This window comes from Indicator indicator, chromosome 32 (genome assembly GCF_027791375.1).
Source record: "Indicator indicator isolate 239-I01 chromosome 32, UM_Iind_1.1, whole genome shotgun sequence".
NCBI classification, from domain to species: domain Eukaryota; kingdom Metazoa; phylum Chordata; class Aves; order Piciformes; family Indicatoridae; genus Indicator; species Indicator indicator.
In genome coordinates this window covers 998,069-1,013,069 of record NC_072041.1, presented here as the reverse complement: position 1 = coordinate 1,013,069, position 15,001 = coordinate 998,069, and the positions used below count along the sequence as shown (strand labels likewise).

General features: G+C 53.9%; 1 protein-coding gene across 1 annotated transcript in view; it reads left to right on the top strand.

The window, feature by feature from the left end:
• Positions 1 to 13,719, top strand: part of PRDM16 (PR/SET domain 16) — a 178,501-nt gene extending 164,782 nt beyond the window's left edge. The window contains exons 12-18 of the mRNA XM_054394822.1: positions 952 to 1,121; positions 3,058 to 3,135; positions 8,191 to 8,360; positions 8,851 to 9,025; positions 9,651 to 9,881; positions 11,221 to 11,395; positions 13,585 to 13,719. Coding sequence (XP_054250797.1) covers positions 952 to 1,121; positions 3,058 to 3,135; positions 8,191 to 8,360; positions 8,851 to 9,025; positions 9,651 to 9,881; positions 11,221 to 11,395; positions 13,585 to 13,719 — 1,134 coding nt within the window. The remainder of the gene's footprint in view (positions 1 to 951; positions 1,122 to 3,057; positions 3,136 to 8,190; positions 8,361 to 8,850; positions 9,026 to 9,650; positions 9,882 to 11,220; positions 11,396 to 13,584) is intronic.
• Positions 13,720 to 15,001: the final 1,282 nt, after the last annotated feature.

The window sequence follows — 15,001 nt, the reverse complement described above, 5'->3', positions numbered from 1 at the left end:
CCTTGTCCCTCTCTCTGCTGTGGGATTTCCTGCAGTGTGTGTGGAAGGTGGCCCTGGCTCAGTGGACAAAGCACAGCTGCCAAAGGCACCCAGAAGCCTCCTGTCTGGTGTCACATCTCCAGTCCTCTGTGCCTGCCACCCCCACCCAAGCAGCCTCCACCCTGCTTCCAGTTGTGGTGGTCCTGACCATACCTTACTCAGCTCAACCATCTCCCACCCATCCTCCCATCATGCTTGCTGGCTTCTGAGCTGTTCCCACATCAAATTAAAATGTTGGGCCCTTCTCTGGGCAAACTCCCTGTGGACCCACTCCATCCTGAGTCTGATCTTCACTCCTCTCCCCAGCTGCTCCCTCATCACCCCCAGCCTCACTTTCTCCTCTGCTTAGCTCTCTGATCATGGTTACATGTTCCCCTGTGCTCACTCCCTCTCCACTCTGGATTCTCCTGCCCAGAAAGTCTCCATCCTCTCTGGCCTTGCCTTGCCCACAGCTCACTGCTGCTGTCCCTCTGCGCCCATGCAAGGGTGATGGATGCTGGAGGAGAAATCAAGCCTCTTGCTTTCCAGTGTTTTGGACCTGAGGAGAGGGTTTGGGTGGTGAGTTCTATACCCATCAGCTGGCTGCAGGGCCTGATTTCAGTGTCACCCCTGGGACCAGGGAGCCCCAAGTCTATCTGAAGTGTATTTTTACTCTGAAATGCTGATGGTAAGCACAAGGCTGTTGCAGGTCACCAGATGCCTCATTTCTGAGGTTTAATGCTGACTGCATGGCTTTGCCAAGTGTCTTCCCTGGTTTCTCAGAGGCCACTTTCTCTCCCTGCTTCTGAGAGCAAGGGCAAAGGTCAGTAGCAGACTCTGAGCATCACCCTGGTGCTAAAAGCTGTGTTTGGTGCTTTGGGTAGTGCTCTTCCCATGAGGTTTGTGACTCGAGGTCTTGCCTTGTGCTCCTAGATGTCAGCCATAGAAACAATGACGGAGAAACTGGAGAGCTTTGCAGCCATGAAGGCAGACACTGGCAGCTCCCTGCAGCCCCTTCCACACCACCCCTTCAACTTCCGATCCCCACCACCCACGCTCTCCGACCCCATCCTGCGCAAGGGCAAGGAGCGTTACACCTGCAGGTAAGGGCCTGGGCACCCCCACGGGTCAGGCTGAACCCCCAGCTTGTGGGGGCAGCCCTGGCAGGATCCCACCCCTGGCAGGATCCCACCCCAACACACGACAGAGCAGCTCCCCCCGGGCACCTTTGCTGTCTCAGCAGGGGTGGGAGTTAAAACCAAGGAACAGCGGAATTAGAGCAGAGCATTCTGATGACTAATTCCCTCTGCAGTCCCTTGTTTTGTCTGGTAGCAAATCAGCATCTTCTGTTTTCTTTGTAATTTTTAATAACCTTGAGAGCAGATCTGGAGATTCTCAAGCAAGCAGAGCTCTCTCCAAGCCAATCCTCCCATGTGTGGCAGTAAACGCTGAGGTTCACAGCCTCGGCTGGGCAGAGGAAGGGAATTGCTCAATGGCAGGCAGGAAGCAGCATTCCCTAACACAACTGTGCCCACAGCAATCCTCAGGGATCCACTGTAGCTCCCAGAGCTCCATCCCTGGGGAGGAAGCCCCTGTGTCTGCTTGCACAGGTCTGCCCAGCACTGCTCCAGGTTCATGTGGGGGCTCCCACAGCTCTCTCCGTGGGGACCTGTTGTGCTTGGTGTATTTCTTGTGTTCAGCTGTGCCACAAATAGGCTCAGGTTTTAGCTGAGTATTGAGGAATGTGAGGTTTCCACCTACAGCAGGGACTAGACTTAGGTTTGCACCCTCAAGTTAACATTTGGGGGTTCACTGCTGAGGAACGTCAACCAGCTTCATGGTTAGTGGAGCTTCATGGATCAGTGGCACTGGAGATAGAGGTGAAAGCAAGGGGAGAAGCAGTCTGGTGGGAGGAGGTTGGAGCTACATGGCCTCTAAGGTCCCTTCCAACCCAGTCTATGACCAGTCCATGATTCTATGACCTTTAGGAGAGATGCTGGAAGTCTCTGAAATTAAGGAGGTCTACTCAGTGTCACTCTTCATCCTTTATGTTTTATTTCCCAATTCATGTTTTTATTTATTTTCCCTTCCTTTTGAGAGAATTGGGAATCCAGCTTGTGGTGGGGCACAGCCTCTCCTCTTATTTCAGTTCCTAGTGCCACATTTCCTCCTGCTAGGCAGATTCCCAGCAGTTTATCCCCAAAGCAGTCACTCAGTGCTGCAGCTCTTAGCCAGAAGAAAGTTCTGTGAGTTCTGAGAAGGATGATCAAGGACATTCTGTAGGGTGAGCAACCAGAGAGGGCTACAAAGGAGATCTAGAAAACCTCAAGGGATGGACAATGTGGATAGGCAGTGAGGAAACACTGACCTGAGGCAGGATGGAGGTGGTGTTGAGTGCAGGTAGTGAGGGGCAAGCAGGAGGTTCTTTACACAACCCAGAGCTCAACAGAGGACCTCATGGCCATGGGACCTTGGGGAAGTCCAAAAAGCTTTGAGAAAATTAGATGGAAGAAGCTCAGCAGAAGGGTATCAAAGTGAGGTGAGTGGAGCTTGGGGATGTCCAAAAAGTTTTGAGAAAATTAGATGGAAGAAGCTCAGCAGAAGGGTGTCAAAGTGAGGTGAGTGCAGCCTGTGATGTCCTGGGACCACAGCAGTGCTGGGAGGGCTGGAAGCTCTCTGCCCTGAGGCCAAGCTGGGAGAGTTGGGGTTGTTGAGCCTGGAGAAGAGAAGGCTCCAGGGAGACCTTTATGTGGCCTTTCAGTGCAGAAAGCAAGCTGGGGACAGGCTTGTTAGCAGGGCCTGCTGTGCCAGGACAAGGGCTGATGGCTGCAACTCAGGTTTTGTACACTGAGGGTGGACAAACATTGACCCAGGTCAGACTGAGGGGCGGCAAAACCCTGGGCCAGGCTGAAGAGGGCTGTGAGCAGCCTGCTCTGGTTGAAGATGCTGGACTGGATGACCCCTGGAGGTCCCTTGCCAGGCAGAGCATTCTGCTGTGCTGTGGCAGGCACTGATGGGTCCCTTGGCTTTCCCCTGCAGGTACTGTGGTAAGATCTTCCCACGCTCGGCAAACCTGACCAGGCATCTGCGGACACATACCGGAGAGCAGCCCTACAGGTGATGCTGAGCCCCATCCCAGCCCCTTCCCCTCCTTCAGCAGCAGGGGGATGTGCTCCAGAGAGCTGTGCCAGCCTCTCCCCCCCAGTCCTGCCATGATTCATAGCCCTGTCTGTTGTGTGTGCCAGCCACAGCTCCTCAGGCTTGGCAGCTCCCTGGCAGACACTTCACTTATATTTAGCTGTGTGCTGGCAAAGCAGGGCTCTGGTTTGCAGTGTTGGTTAACACTCACAGGAGCCATTCATCTCAAGGACAGCTGAAGGTGCTGAATGGCTCTGAAATTCAGGCTGGTTTGAAGGCCTTGCCAGGATGTTAACTGCTGGGTCTTGATGGATTTTCTTTCTTTTTTTTTTTTTATTCCCCCCCCTTTTCTTAATGCATATCTGAGGTGTCTGGAGTAGGGGATCAAAAAAAGAGAAGAGAAGGAGAGCCCTGTGCTCTATCAGCTTGGAAATCTGAGCTAAGGGGGTTCCTACCTTAAATCCTGGAGTTTGAGAGGGGTGAGCAGTGGGGGGGAGTTCACACCCTGCTAGGGCAGGAGCCTTGAATTACTATTTTCTGCTAATTGTGGCCAGGGTTACCTGAGGTTTCTGCTTGATTTTGCCTTTTGGCTGTGCAAAAAGGCTCATTGCAAAGCTGCCCTGCATTCAGGCATGGAGCGGAGTTGCAGCCACCCATGCTGGGGCTGCTCTTTAAATTCTAAATGGTTTAAAGCTGAGTAAAACACAAAAGCAAATCTGTCTGAGTGCCTCTCTGTGGCTAGGTGTGTGAAGAGATATTTCTCATGGGAGACCAAGTGGCAATGATTTCCCCCCTAGTATTTTTTCTCTTTGTATTTTTGCAATCAGTGTCCAAAAAAGAGAATTGGGGCAAAAAAAAATTAATAATAAATCAGCTTTGGTTGGTTTCTTGTTAGCATAGGTCCATGCATGAGCAGAAGAGAATGACTGATGAATGGAGAGCTCCCTGAAATTCCAGCTCTGTGTTTTTGTGCTCTGTCAAACAGTGGTAACAACCCAGGTTCATTTTTGGTGGCTGATGTTGGGGTTTGTTTTGCACACAACAGCCGCAAGAGATAGGAGAGAAAGGAAAACAAACAAACAAACAAAAACCCAACCCCAAAACCCAACACACCAAATTCCTGAGCAGCAAAAGGCCAATTTTTATGCAGCTCTTCTCTCCCAGATTTTAAGCCCTGCTTCACACAGAGCCGCTTTGCTTTCCTTTTCACATTTTTTTATTTCCATCCAGAATCCCTGAGTGCAGACATGAGGTAAATCAAAACTCCAAAGCAGACATTGGGATGGATTTTGGAGCCATTCCCCATTCTGTTATTTGATCTGCTTTGAATGAGGGCTGTGTGTTCCCTGCACCCCCTCTCCTTGCTCCTGATTATCCCCCAGATTGTGAGCTCAGTCTGCTTCCAAAAAAAGGAACCTTGCAACTTAACAAAGGTTAGGAAAATAAAGATGTATTTGATCTGGTCTTCTCCCAGCCAAGGGCCCTTCTGGGTGTTTGGGGTTTGTTTGGGTTGGGGTTTTTTTGTAGCAGAGGTTTGACTTCTGGACAATGTTGCATCCTAATGGCACTCCTGAGAGTTGGTGCTGCCCTTCCAGAGGAGCTTAATTATCACTGATTTGCTGCTGCCCTTCCAGGGAGCTGAGATACCCAACTTTTGCAGCAAGGATTGCTTTGGAGCCTTCTTTTTTTTTTTTTTTTTTTTTTTTTTATATATAAGGATGCAGGTAAAAGGCTGACCTGAATCACAGAACCACAGAGCCTCAGGGGTTGGAAAGGGACCTCAAAAGATCATCCAGTCCAACCCCCACTGATGTCTTGCTTGGAACTTTGCTTTGGGTTGTTTAAGTGGAGCAAAACTAGAAATGGAGAGATTCAGATTGGGTGTTAGGAAGAAATTCTTCCCCATGAGGGTGCTGAGACACTGGAACAGGTTGCCCAGGGAGGTGGTGGAAGCCTCATTCCTGGAGGTTTTTAAGGCCAGGCTGGATGTGGCTCTGAGCAACCTGATCTAGAGTGAGGTGTCCCTCAAAGCAGTGGAAATTTTTCCTCCAAGCCTGTTGCCAGCTGCCTCTGCCATGTTCCAAGTGGCACAAACTGCCACTCTTCCTCATGTCACCTTGCTGCCTCAGGTATCTGAGTCCTTCTGGTTGCCTGCTGTCCCCCAGAGCCCCCCAGCTCCAGCTTTGCCTCCTTCTCAGCCTCCCTTCCCTCCCACTTCTGTTTTTCCAGCCCATTGGTGTGTCACTTGAAACTGATAAGGAGGGAGCTTTACTAGCGTTCTGCCGGGGTGTTTACAAAGCAAATACTGCTGCTCTGGAGTTTTATTCTCCTGCCTCTCTGTTCACCTCTTCCCTGAATTGAAGCTGGTTCCTCTGTCTGGGCCATTTATTTAGATTAAAACCAGCAGAGATCCAAGTAGTGACCCCTCAGGGACCACAAATAACGTGCAGTGTCTCCCTCGCCCCTCTCCTTCCAGGCTCCTTCCCAGCACCCCTCTGTTTTCTATTTTTTTAACAAGCTCTTTATCCTTCCTCCATCCCCTACCCTGCATCCACATAGCTCATGGTTAGGGCCAGGACCTGTCAAAGGCAACTTTTCAAAGACTTCCTGAACATCTAAATAAATGGAGGTGCAGGAGGCCAGGCTGCTCCTGCCCGGCACACGCAGCTGCTGCCTTTGAAGTCGCTGGAGCTGCTCCTGGGAGTGATGCAGGGGAGAGCTGGCTGGGTACCTGGAGCAGCCCTGATGCCCCCATTGTACCCTGCACTAACTGAGACCTTGTTGGGTACCTGGAGCAGCCCTGATGCCCCAATTGTGCCCTGCACTTGGTGAGCCCAACTAGAGGAGAGTTTGGCTTTGAAGGCACAGAGCTGGTGAGGACAGGCAGGGAGTGAAAACCTTGGGCAGCAGGGATGAGGAGGGGGCTGTGATACAACAGCAGAACCAAGCTGGGCAGAAGGGTTTGTGGAAGTCCTGTGGACACCCAGGGGTGTTTGGATGTTGGCTGGATTGGGCACTGCAGTTTCCTGAAGTGCTGAGCAGCAGCAGCTGCCAAAGCTGGGCAGCTCCTGAGAGCAGCTGCCAAAGCTGGTGGCCAGCAGGTAGGAGGAGAGCAGGGGATGGCAATCAGTGTGTGCTGAGCTCCCCATCTCCAACCTGTGCCTGTTTTGGCTGGTCTTTCAATCCCATCTTGCTTGCTTTACTTGTTAGATTTGTGGTTTCAGGAAAAATGAGAAAGAAAAACTTTAGAAGGCTGAGAAAACTCCGAGGTTTCCCTTTCCTCCTGGGTTAATCATAATAAAGGTTCATTATTTGCTGTAGCTTTGTTCTCTTTGGGTTGGTTTAGCAGTAGGAAGTTCGGAGGTGGACATGGAATCCATAAACATTCAGCAAGAGAGAGTGGCTCAGAAATGGATCTCTGCTCTCTCCAACAATAACAGCCACTGCTTGCTCCAGCCTCAGTGGAGGCCCAGCTGTGGCACAGCTGGAGGCTGGGGATGTGTTTCACAGCAGAGGTTTCACACTCTCACCACCTTCCTGCGTCTGAACCTGGTGTGCTGGGAGGGAACCTCCACCACGGCCTCAGGGGCAAGGCAAATCCAGTGCCACACCTGGGTGGCACAGGCACAGGAGATGTTCTGGTGCCCTCTTCGTGCCATGAAGCCCTCAGATCTTCCCACAGGCAGCAGGTCCCAGCTCATCTCAGTGGGACAAGCTCTGCTCTGTGGCCCTGGTCTGCAGTGCTGAGGCTTAGGAACAGCTTTGGGTTTGTCCCCCAGTGTCCAGCATGTGCAGAGCTCTCGGCGGGGAGAAAGGATTCCATCTGCCCAGGGCTTTGGGAGGAAGGCCGTGAGGAGGCAGCTCTGGTGAGGTGCAAACGATGTATTTAAAGGGAGATGTAAGGAGGAGCTCGGGGGGACGGAGTTGGATTTTGTGTAGCTGTAGTCCTGAACCTCTCCATGATGGCTCGAAGCTGCCCTCTTCAGTCCATCAGCTGCCTCCCTGTGCTGCTCCGGGAGAGGACAGGGCTGAGCCCACACAGCCTGGGCAAAGCTTTGGTTTTATTTGGGGGGAACCTGAGTGCAGAGCCTTGGAACCAGCTTTCAGCACACCGACCCTGGGTCCTTCAGGGGTTTGTTTCACGGAGGGAACATTTCTTCCCTCAGCAGCTTCCCCAGACGATCTGGTTTGGCTCCTTCTGCATTTTCTCATCCTACCCCAGACTCAGTGCTCAGGAGGAAGCCTTCTCTTCCTTGCAGGCTAAGCTGTGTTCCTTGGGAGCTGCTGAGCTGCAGTCACAGCCAGCAGCAGTGTGCAGGGCAGGCTGTGCTGCTGCAGCCTGAGAGCCACCAGCAGCTGCACAAATCCAGCTGGGGATTCTCACTGTGCAGGTGACTCTGTCACAGAGAGATGTGCTGGCTGAGAACTATTTGATAGTTCTTTCTTCTCTTCCTGTCTTCTTTTGCCTCCTTCCACAGCCATATTTCACCTCCTTGCCCAACCAAATGAGGAGTGTGGGCAGCAGGGCAGGAGACGGAATTCTGCTCCTTGACTCTGCTCTGCTGAGCCCTCAACTCACCTGCCCAGGGAGGCTGTGGTTGCCTCCTCCCTGAGGGTGTTCAAGGCCAGGTTGGATGAGGCCTTGAGCAGCTGAGTCTAGCTGAGAGGTGTCCCTGCCCATGGTGGGAGGTTGGAAGAGAGGAGCTCTGAGGTCCCTTCCAACCTGAGCCATTCTGTGAGCCTGTGAATAATTTCCTCTTTCTTGTTTTTCCCTTTCCTGCCTGGAAAGGTAATTATTTTGTTCCAGGTTCTTATTTGTTTGGACTCCTCACTTTTTAATTAATCCTGATCCTTTCCTTGTGCTCCTTGAGTCACAATCACCTGAGCTGTGCCTGGGATGATGAATGCCTCCTGCTTCCCAGCTCCTCAGCTCACCAAAGATTGATGGACCAACGTTTTCTGCCTTTCTGCCAGTCAGATTTCCCTCTCTCATTCATTTCCCCCCCTCCCTCTGACATTCCCTCTGTTTGGCAGGTGTAAATACTGTGACAGGTCGTTCAGCATCTCCTCCAACCTGCAGCGGCACGTCAGGAACATCCACAACAAGGAGAAGCCTTTCAAGTGCCACCTCTGCAACCGATGCTTCGGCCAGCAGACCAACCTGGACAGGCACCTGAAGAAACATGAACATGAGAATGTGCCAGGTGGGGAAGGGCAGGGCTGTGTGCTTGGGGTGGGAGGGGACCCCACAGGCTGCTCTCTCTGGTCCCTGAGTAGCCACCTTCAATACTGCGTCCCCCACACAAGGACACAGCTGCTGGAGTGAGGCCACAAAGATGAGCCAAGGGCTGGAGCAGCTCTGCTGGGAGGCCAGGCTGAGGGAGCTGGGGATGTGCAGCCTGGAGAGGAGACTCCAGGGGGACCTCAGGGCTGCCTTCCAATAGCTGAAGGCATCCTGCAGGAAGGCTGCAGAGGGACTTTGCCTGAGGGTGTCTGGAGACAGGACATGGGGGACAAGGGCTCAAGCCTGGCAAACAGGAGCTTCCTTGGGCAGCTTTGCCCCTGGAGGATGCTCTTAGCTCCTGAACATGTAGTGAGAGGATTCTTGTCTGATGTCCCTCCCTTCAGTTTCCTCCCAGTAAGAGCTTTGGCACCCCCTGACTGTTCCCCTCTGTTCTTGTTGCTCTCCCACAGTGAGCCAGCACTCTGGAGTCATCACAAACCACCTTGGGACCAGTGCCTCTTCTCCAAACTCGGAATCAGACAACCATGCACTTTTAGATGAAAAAGAGGATTCCTACTTCTCTGAAATCAGAAACTTTATTGCAAACAGCGAGCTGAACCAAGCAGCAGCTCTAGCAGATAAAAGGTAGCCCTGCAAGCACCCTCCCTGGTGGGGGATGTTGTTAAGGTGGTTCAAAGGCTGGCCAGGCTCTGTCCTACCCCTGGTTGAAAAGCCTCAGAAGAGAGAAATGAAAAAAGTTTGGAAGGAAAATGCATTCAGCTTCCAGCTCTGGTGCAAAGGGGTTTCAGAGGGACCTAACCTAGGAGGGCTGACCTGGAGAGCCAGCAAGGCTTGGGGATGTGGCTGTGGGGATGAGAGCAGCCACAGAGCAGGTTTCAGCAGCAGCTGCAGGGGCAGGCTGGATGCTGCTGTGGGCTCCAGTGCAGCAGCTGAGAGACAGCAAAGGTGTTTTAAGAGATGGAAGCCCAGCACTGAAATCCAAACTCAACCAGACCCCAGCTGGGGGACTGGGGTGTGCTGGCCATGCCTGCTGGTCCTTAAGACACTCTGAAGCTCTGTTTGAAGTGCTGGGAAGAGGCTGCTTTGCCTTTTCCCTCCGGGGCTTGTGTCCATCTATCTGGCTCTGCCTTCATCCATGGGTTCTGAAGTCACCCTGGCCTTGCACTCAGTGGAGAGCCAGGGCTCAGCCAGCTGGCAGCTTTGCTTTGTAACTTGTCTTTCTCCTCTCCACCCTGACCATCCACTGCAGGCCAGAAATCCAGGATATTGATGGCAATTCCCAGTGTCGTGGCTTAGCAAGCGAGAAAACAGAAGACGTGGACGACGAAGACGAAGAACTGGAAGAGGAAGATGATGACAGCCTGACAGGGAAGTCCCAGGATGAAACAGTATCACCCACTGCAGAGCCCCGGGGAGCATTTGAGGATGAGGAGGATGAGGAGCCCACATCTCTCACCATGAGCTTTGACCACAGCCGGAGGTGAGCTGGGCCAGCCCCGCTGGGAGGTGCCAGGGGGCTCAGCTGTGCCCCTGTGTCGCTGCTGGCTCATGGGTGCTGTTGTTTTGGTTTCCAAGCCATGTCTCACACCTCCCCTTTGATTTGAGCATTCACCTGAGGGATTCCATTCTCACCTTCTGGGGGAGACACGAAACAAGTGGACTGCAAGGAGAACCTTGGTTTGATGGCCACGGTGCTGTTAGGTTGAAGGTTGGACTCGATGAGCTTAGAGGAATTTTCCAACCCAAACAATTTGTGATTCCCTAAGGTGCAGATCCAAGGAGTTTGTGTCAGGAGAGCAGTGGAGCCCAGCACAGCAAGCAGCAGTGTCAGGTACCTCAGATGATGTCTTTCTCTCCCAAGCCCTGGGCAGGGCAAGGAAGAGGCACCTGTGTGCTACCCCTGCTGGGCTGCTCTGCCCATTTTAGTTGCAACAGAATGTTGTTGGCTTCAAGTGGAGTTCTCAGAGCTCTGGGGGAAAAGCAAAGTTTTTGGTTGGTTTTTTTTTTTTTTTGGTCCAAGGTCAGGGAATGTCCAAGACAGCTTCAGAACTGCAGTTTGTGGCCCACAGTGCAGCCTTAGCTTCCTTTTTGCCTCAGTTTCACAACTGGGAGAAGTAACAACTGCCCATGATGCAAAGCAGCATCACTGATGTCATTGCAACCCAGCAGAAACACAGCAGGCCTGGATCTCCAGACTGGGATCTGAAAGGGGCTGCAAGAAAGCTGAGGAGGGACTTTTGATAAGGGCTGACAGTGACAGGACAAGGGAGAATGGATTTGAGCTGGAGAGGGCAGACTGAGACTGGAGATGAGGAAGAAATTTTTGACAGGGTGGGGAGACCCTGGCACAGGCTGCCCAGGGAGGCTGTGGCTGCCTCCTCCCTGGAGCTGTTCAAGGCCAGGTTGGATCTGGTCTAGTGGGAGGAGTCCCTGCCCACAGCAGGGGGTTGGAACTGGATGACCTCCAGGGTCTCTTCCAACCCAACCCATTCCATGATCCAGTGTCTGACCTTTCAAGGGGAGGGCAGCACCTGGGCATCTCCCCAGAGCAGAGCAGATCAGGGTGAAGCAGCCCTGGTGGGTGCCAGCACTGCCCAGCACTGCCCCTGTTTGTGCCTGGCCCTGCTCTCCACTTCTTCGCTCCCTGCATTCGGTGTCGTTTTGGTGTCTGTCTGTCTGTCAGCTCACGCATGCGGCTCCTGGGCCCCCACCTCCATGGTCTGTGCATGCAGGCACCGGGTTAGCAGCACAGCTTGGCCAAGATGTGGCCAGTGAGAGCAGCTAACAACAGGTGCCCCTTCCCCTGGTCCTTGGTACAGGTGTGGTGAGGAGGACGCAGCCGGCTTGTTAGCTTTGGAGCAGATGCCGCAGTTTGGGAAGGGGCTGGACCTGCGCAGAGCAGCCGAGGAAGCATTTGAAGTTAAAGATGTGTTTAATGCCACCTTAGACTCTGAGGCAATAAAACAGACTCTGTACAGGCAGGCTAAAAACCAGGTGGGTATCTGACCAACCTTCTCTCTAGCTTGCCGCCGGCACGGGCCAGCAGCACCAGCCAGCAGCACCAGCCAGCAGCTGGCCTCTAACTGAGGGCTCTGCTCCCCTTGCAGCCAGCAGGAATTCTGGCTGGCATGTGGGGATGGTGTGGGAGCTGTGTGCTGTGCCTGCACTGAAAGAGAGGAGAAAGAGAGTGGGCAGCAGTTGGAGGTCAGCAGGGGAATATATCCCAGAGAAGGTGCTGCATGGAGGGCATCTGTCTGGGCTTCTCTGTCTGGAAAAGCTTTTGTGACTGTTCCTCATCTACACCTTGGGAAAGTTCTTGGCACACACTAAGGAAGTGGAGGTTTGGTCTGCAGAAGCAGTGCCCAGCTCCTTAGGCTGGAGTACAAAAGGTGTGATAGGCAAAAGCATTTCCAGGAGTTGCAGTCCTCTAGAGACTCTAGAGACCTCCTCACTGATCTCTCTGACCCCTGAAAGCCACAACATGGAATCCTGCCCTGGGGGCTAGAGCAGGGCACCCCCTCCCAGGAACCTCAGCATGGCATCTCAGCAGCTCCTGGAGGGATGGGGCAGCTTCATTTGTGCTCTCTGCTTTCATTAAGCCAGAGCAGTCTGGTGCCAGCAGCTCAGCTCTCGGTGCCTACAGAGGACTCCCACAAAAGAGATGTTCAGCGAGGTGACTTCACTGGGCTGGGACCAGCTCAGGCCTCCATGGGAGGAGATGAGTCCAGCTGTTGCCTTGGAGTCTCTTTCTAACCTTCCAGCACCAGAATTTGTCATTAAATCTGTTTGAAATGTCCAGCAAAGCAGGAGCTTGCTGCAGTTGCCAAGCAGGACGTGGATTTTGCTTTAGCATCACTAGAACTTGGGAAATTCTTGTCCTCCTCCTGCACTAGGTGCTAGAGCTGAAGCTAGGGAAGGTCTGCTTGGAGGCAGGACTCATCCTTCTGGGCCAGACTAATGTGAACACAAACCACCTTCATGTGCCCTGTCACTAACACACCAAACGTGCTACCCCTGTAGGGCCAGCTTGCTCTGCAGCAGCTGTACTGCACTGTCAGGTCCAGCCTGGGCTTGGATGGTGAGGGGAAGGCAATCTGGGGACTTCTTAATTAGTTGTATAGTGTGTGAGATGCAGGGCAGGTGACACTTACACCACAAGATGTAACTTAAGTAGTCTGAACCAGCTCCTGTGCAGGAACTGAGAGCAGACCAAGAGCTGCATGCAGAGCACAGCACTCCATGGGGGTCTCCTCAGCAGCTCCAGCACTCAGCATGCCCATGGCAGAGCCAAGCTGCTCTTCTGCCAGCTCCAGAGCATCCATGTGTGGGCTTGGCAAGTAGATCTGGCTCCCAGCATTGCACAGGAGAGGCTGAAGTTGGATGACCAGGTCCTAGTGTCTGTCCCCACTGCAGTCATATTACCAAGGCTCCTGTTGTGCATCCTGCATTGTCCTGGTGTCCTGGATAATTGATGGTCTCTGTCTGTTGTCCTGCAAAGGGTTGTGTGTGGGGGAAGGAGAGGGCTCTCTGGGCACAGTTTCACTACAGAGCAGAAGCATCCACTGCAGCAGCTGATGTGTGGAGCAGGGAGGGCTGGGACCATGTCCCTCCTCCTTCAGCTCCAGCCTGTGAGGTTCTCACTGCTCCTGTGGGCTGTGGAAGGACACAGAGGTGTGAGACAAGTCTTGGAGGAGGGAGAGCACCTATGTGCCAAAGAGCAAGGTTGTCCCAGAGAAAACAGAAATCCTGATGCATTTTTTCAGCAGGTGATTTTCAGCATTCCCCTGCAGCAAGCCCAGCAGCAGCACACCAGTACCACCAGTACCACCAATGAGCCTTTCGTGGCTGTACTCCCAAACACCCCTGTGCAGGTTTCTGCAGGCCCCAGTGGGGTCACCCCAAGCAGTGAGGGTCAAGCCTGTGGGTTTGTGTCCAGTGCAGAGCTGGCACAGGAGGGGTTTGGTGCTACAAAAGCCAGCAGAGGCCTCTCCTGACTCTGTGGCAGGTTCGAGGCGCTGGGGTGATTGGCATCACCCTCCCGTGTGCCATCCAGACCTGCTGGCACGTTCCTAGCCCTGGCCAAAGGGTGCCAGCTGGCCCACATGTGCTGTAGGGTGAGGTGGTGCTGCCTGTCCCTCCTGTGCACTGATAGCTGCCCTCTGCATTGCTCTCCTCTGCTGCAGGCTTATGCCATGATGCTGTCCCTGTCCGAGAACGCTCCCCTCCACGCGTCCGCCCAGAGCTCGCTGGGGGCTTGGTTGGACATGGCAGGAGCAGCCTCAGAGTCGGGGCCCTTTAACCCCATCAACCACCTCTGAGAGGTCACCAAGGCACTGGCCAGAGCCCGAGCGAGAAGGAGGTGGTGCTGCAACTGTCCTAGCAACAACCCCAGCAAGCAGAAGATGGATGAGAGGGCCTCAGGGAGCCGTCTGGACTTCTGGCTGAGCAGGAGACCTGTCCCGTCCCACCCCCCCCAACCCTGCCCTGCCTTTCTGTCCACCCAGAGCTTTTCATTCCTAATTTATCAGAAGGAACCTCTCCCAAACTGGATAAAAACCCCAAGGCAGCCCTGGGATCTCCCAGCCTGCAGGAACAGCTGGAGCGAGGCGTGGACTGCAGCAGTGCAATCAGCCACTGTCCCCTCTCCCAGTACAGACCAGTATCACTGAGCCAGCCAAGCCTGAGGAGGAAGGGAAGCCTGGAACCATGTGGTGGCCTTTCCACACGAGGAGAGAGCCAGCTGTGACCTGTCCCTGGTACCATTCTGACCTAGTCACTGGAGTTCTACCAGGGGAGGGGAAATTCAACTCCTTTAACTGACCCCACCCCAACCCGGGAAGGATCTGAAGTCCTCTGCTCCCCCAGGACCCCACCCTGCCCCTGCTGCCCAACCAAACCCTGGCACAACACAGAGCTGCTGGGACCTGAGGCCACAGCACACTGTGGGCAGTGTCCTGCTTGAGAGCTCTTCAGCCTGGAGTGCTGCTGGGGTTGGGCTTGTCAGAGGATCCTGCAAACCTGTGGTCTGTGGTTGCCAGCTGTGCCCTGAGTGCCCTCCGCCTGCCAGCACTGCCAGGTGGAGAGCACTTCCCATCGCTGCTAGTGCCTGGGGGCCTGAGCTGCTGCTGGGACCTGAAGTCCTGGAGGAGGAGCCATGCTCAGCAAGCCTGCTGTGAGGGGCTGGGGGCACTGCCCCACGCCTGAGCCATGGCGGTGCTTGGGCTGCCCCAGGCAGAGGGGTCCTGAGGTGAACCTGGAGAGGTGCAGGGCTGTGCAGGGCGTGAGGACAGCTCAGCCACATCTCATTTACCTCCCAGCCTCTCACTGTTGATGGTATCTGGGGCTGGGGCAGGAGTTCCTGGCTGGTGCTGGTTTTGGCATGCTGGATGGGTGCTCATAGGTCACAAGCTGCTCTCTGGCCTGTAATTGAAGTGGAAAGATTCAGATTCCCTGGGTTCAGCCACCCTGGGGCTGCAGCCTCCTGTTCAGGCACAGAGCTAAGGGTGGAATCATCTCTCTGACTGCAGAACCCCTCACAGGTATTTGGTGAGGGATTTAAAATCACTCCAAAGCCTCATCCCCTCGACTGGCACGAAGCAG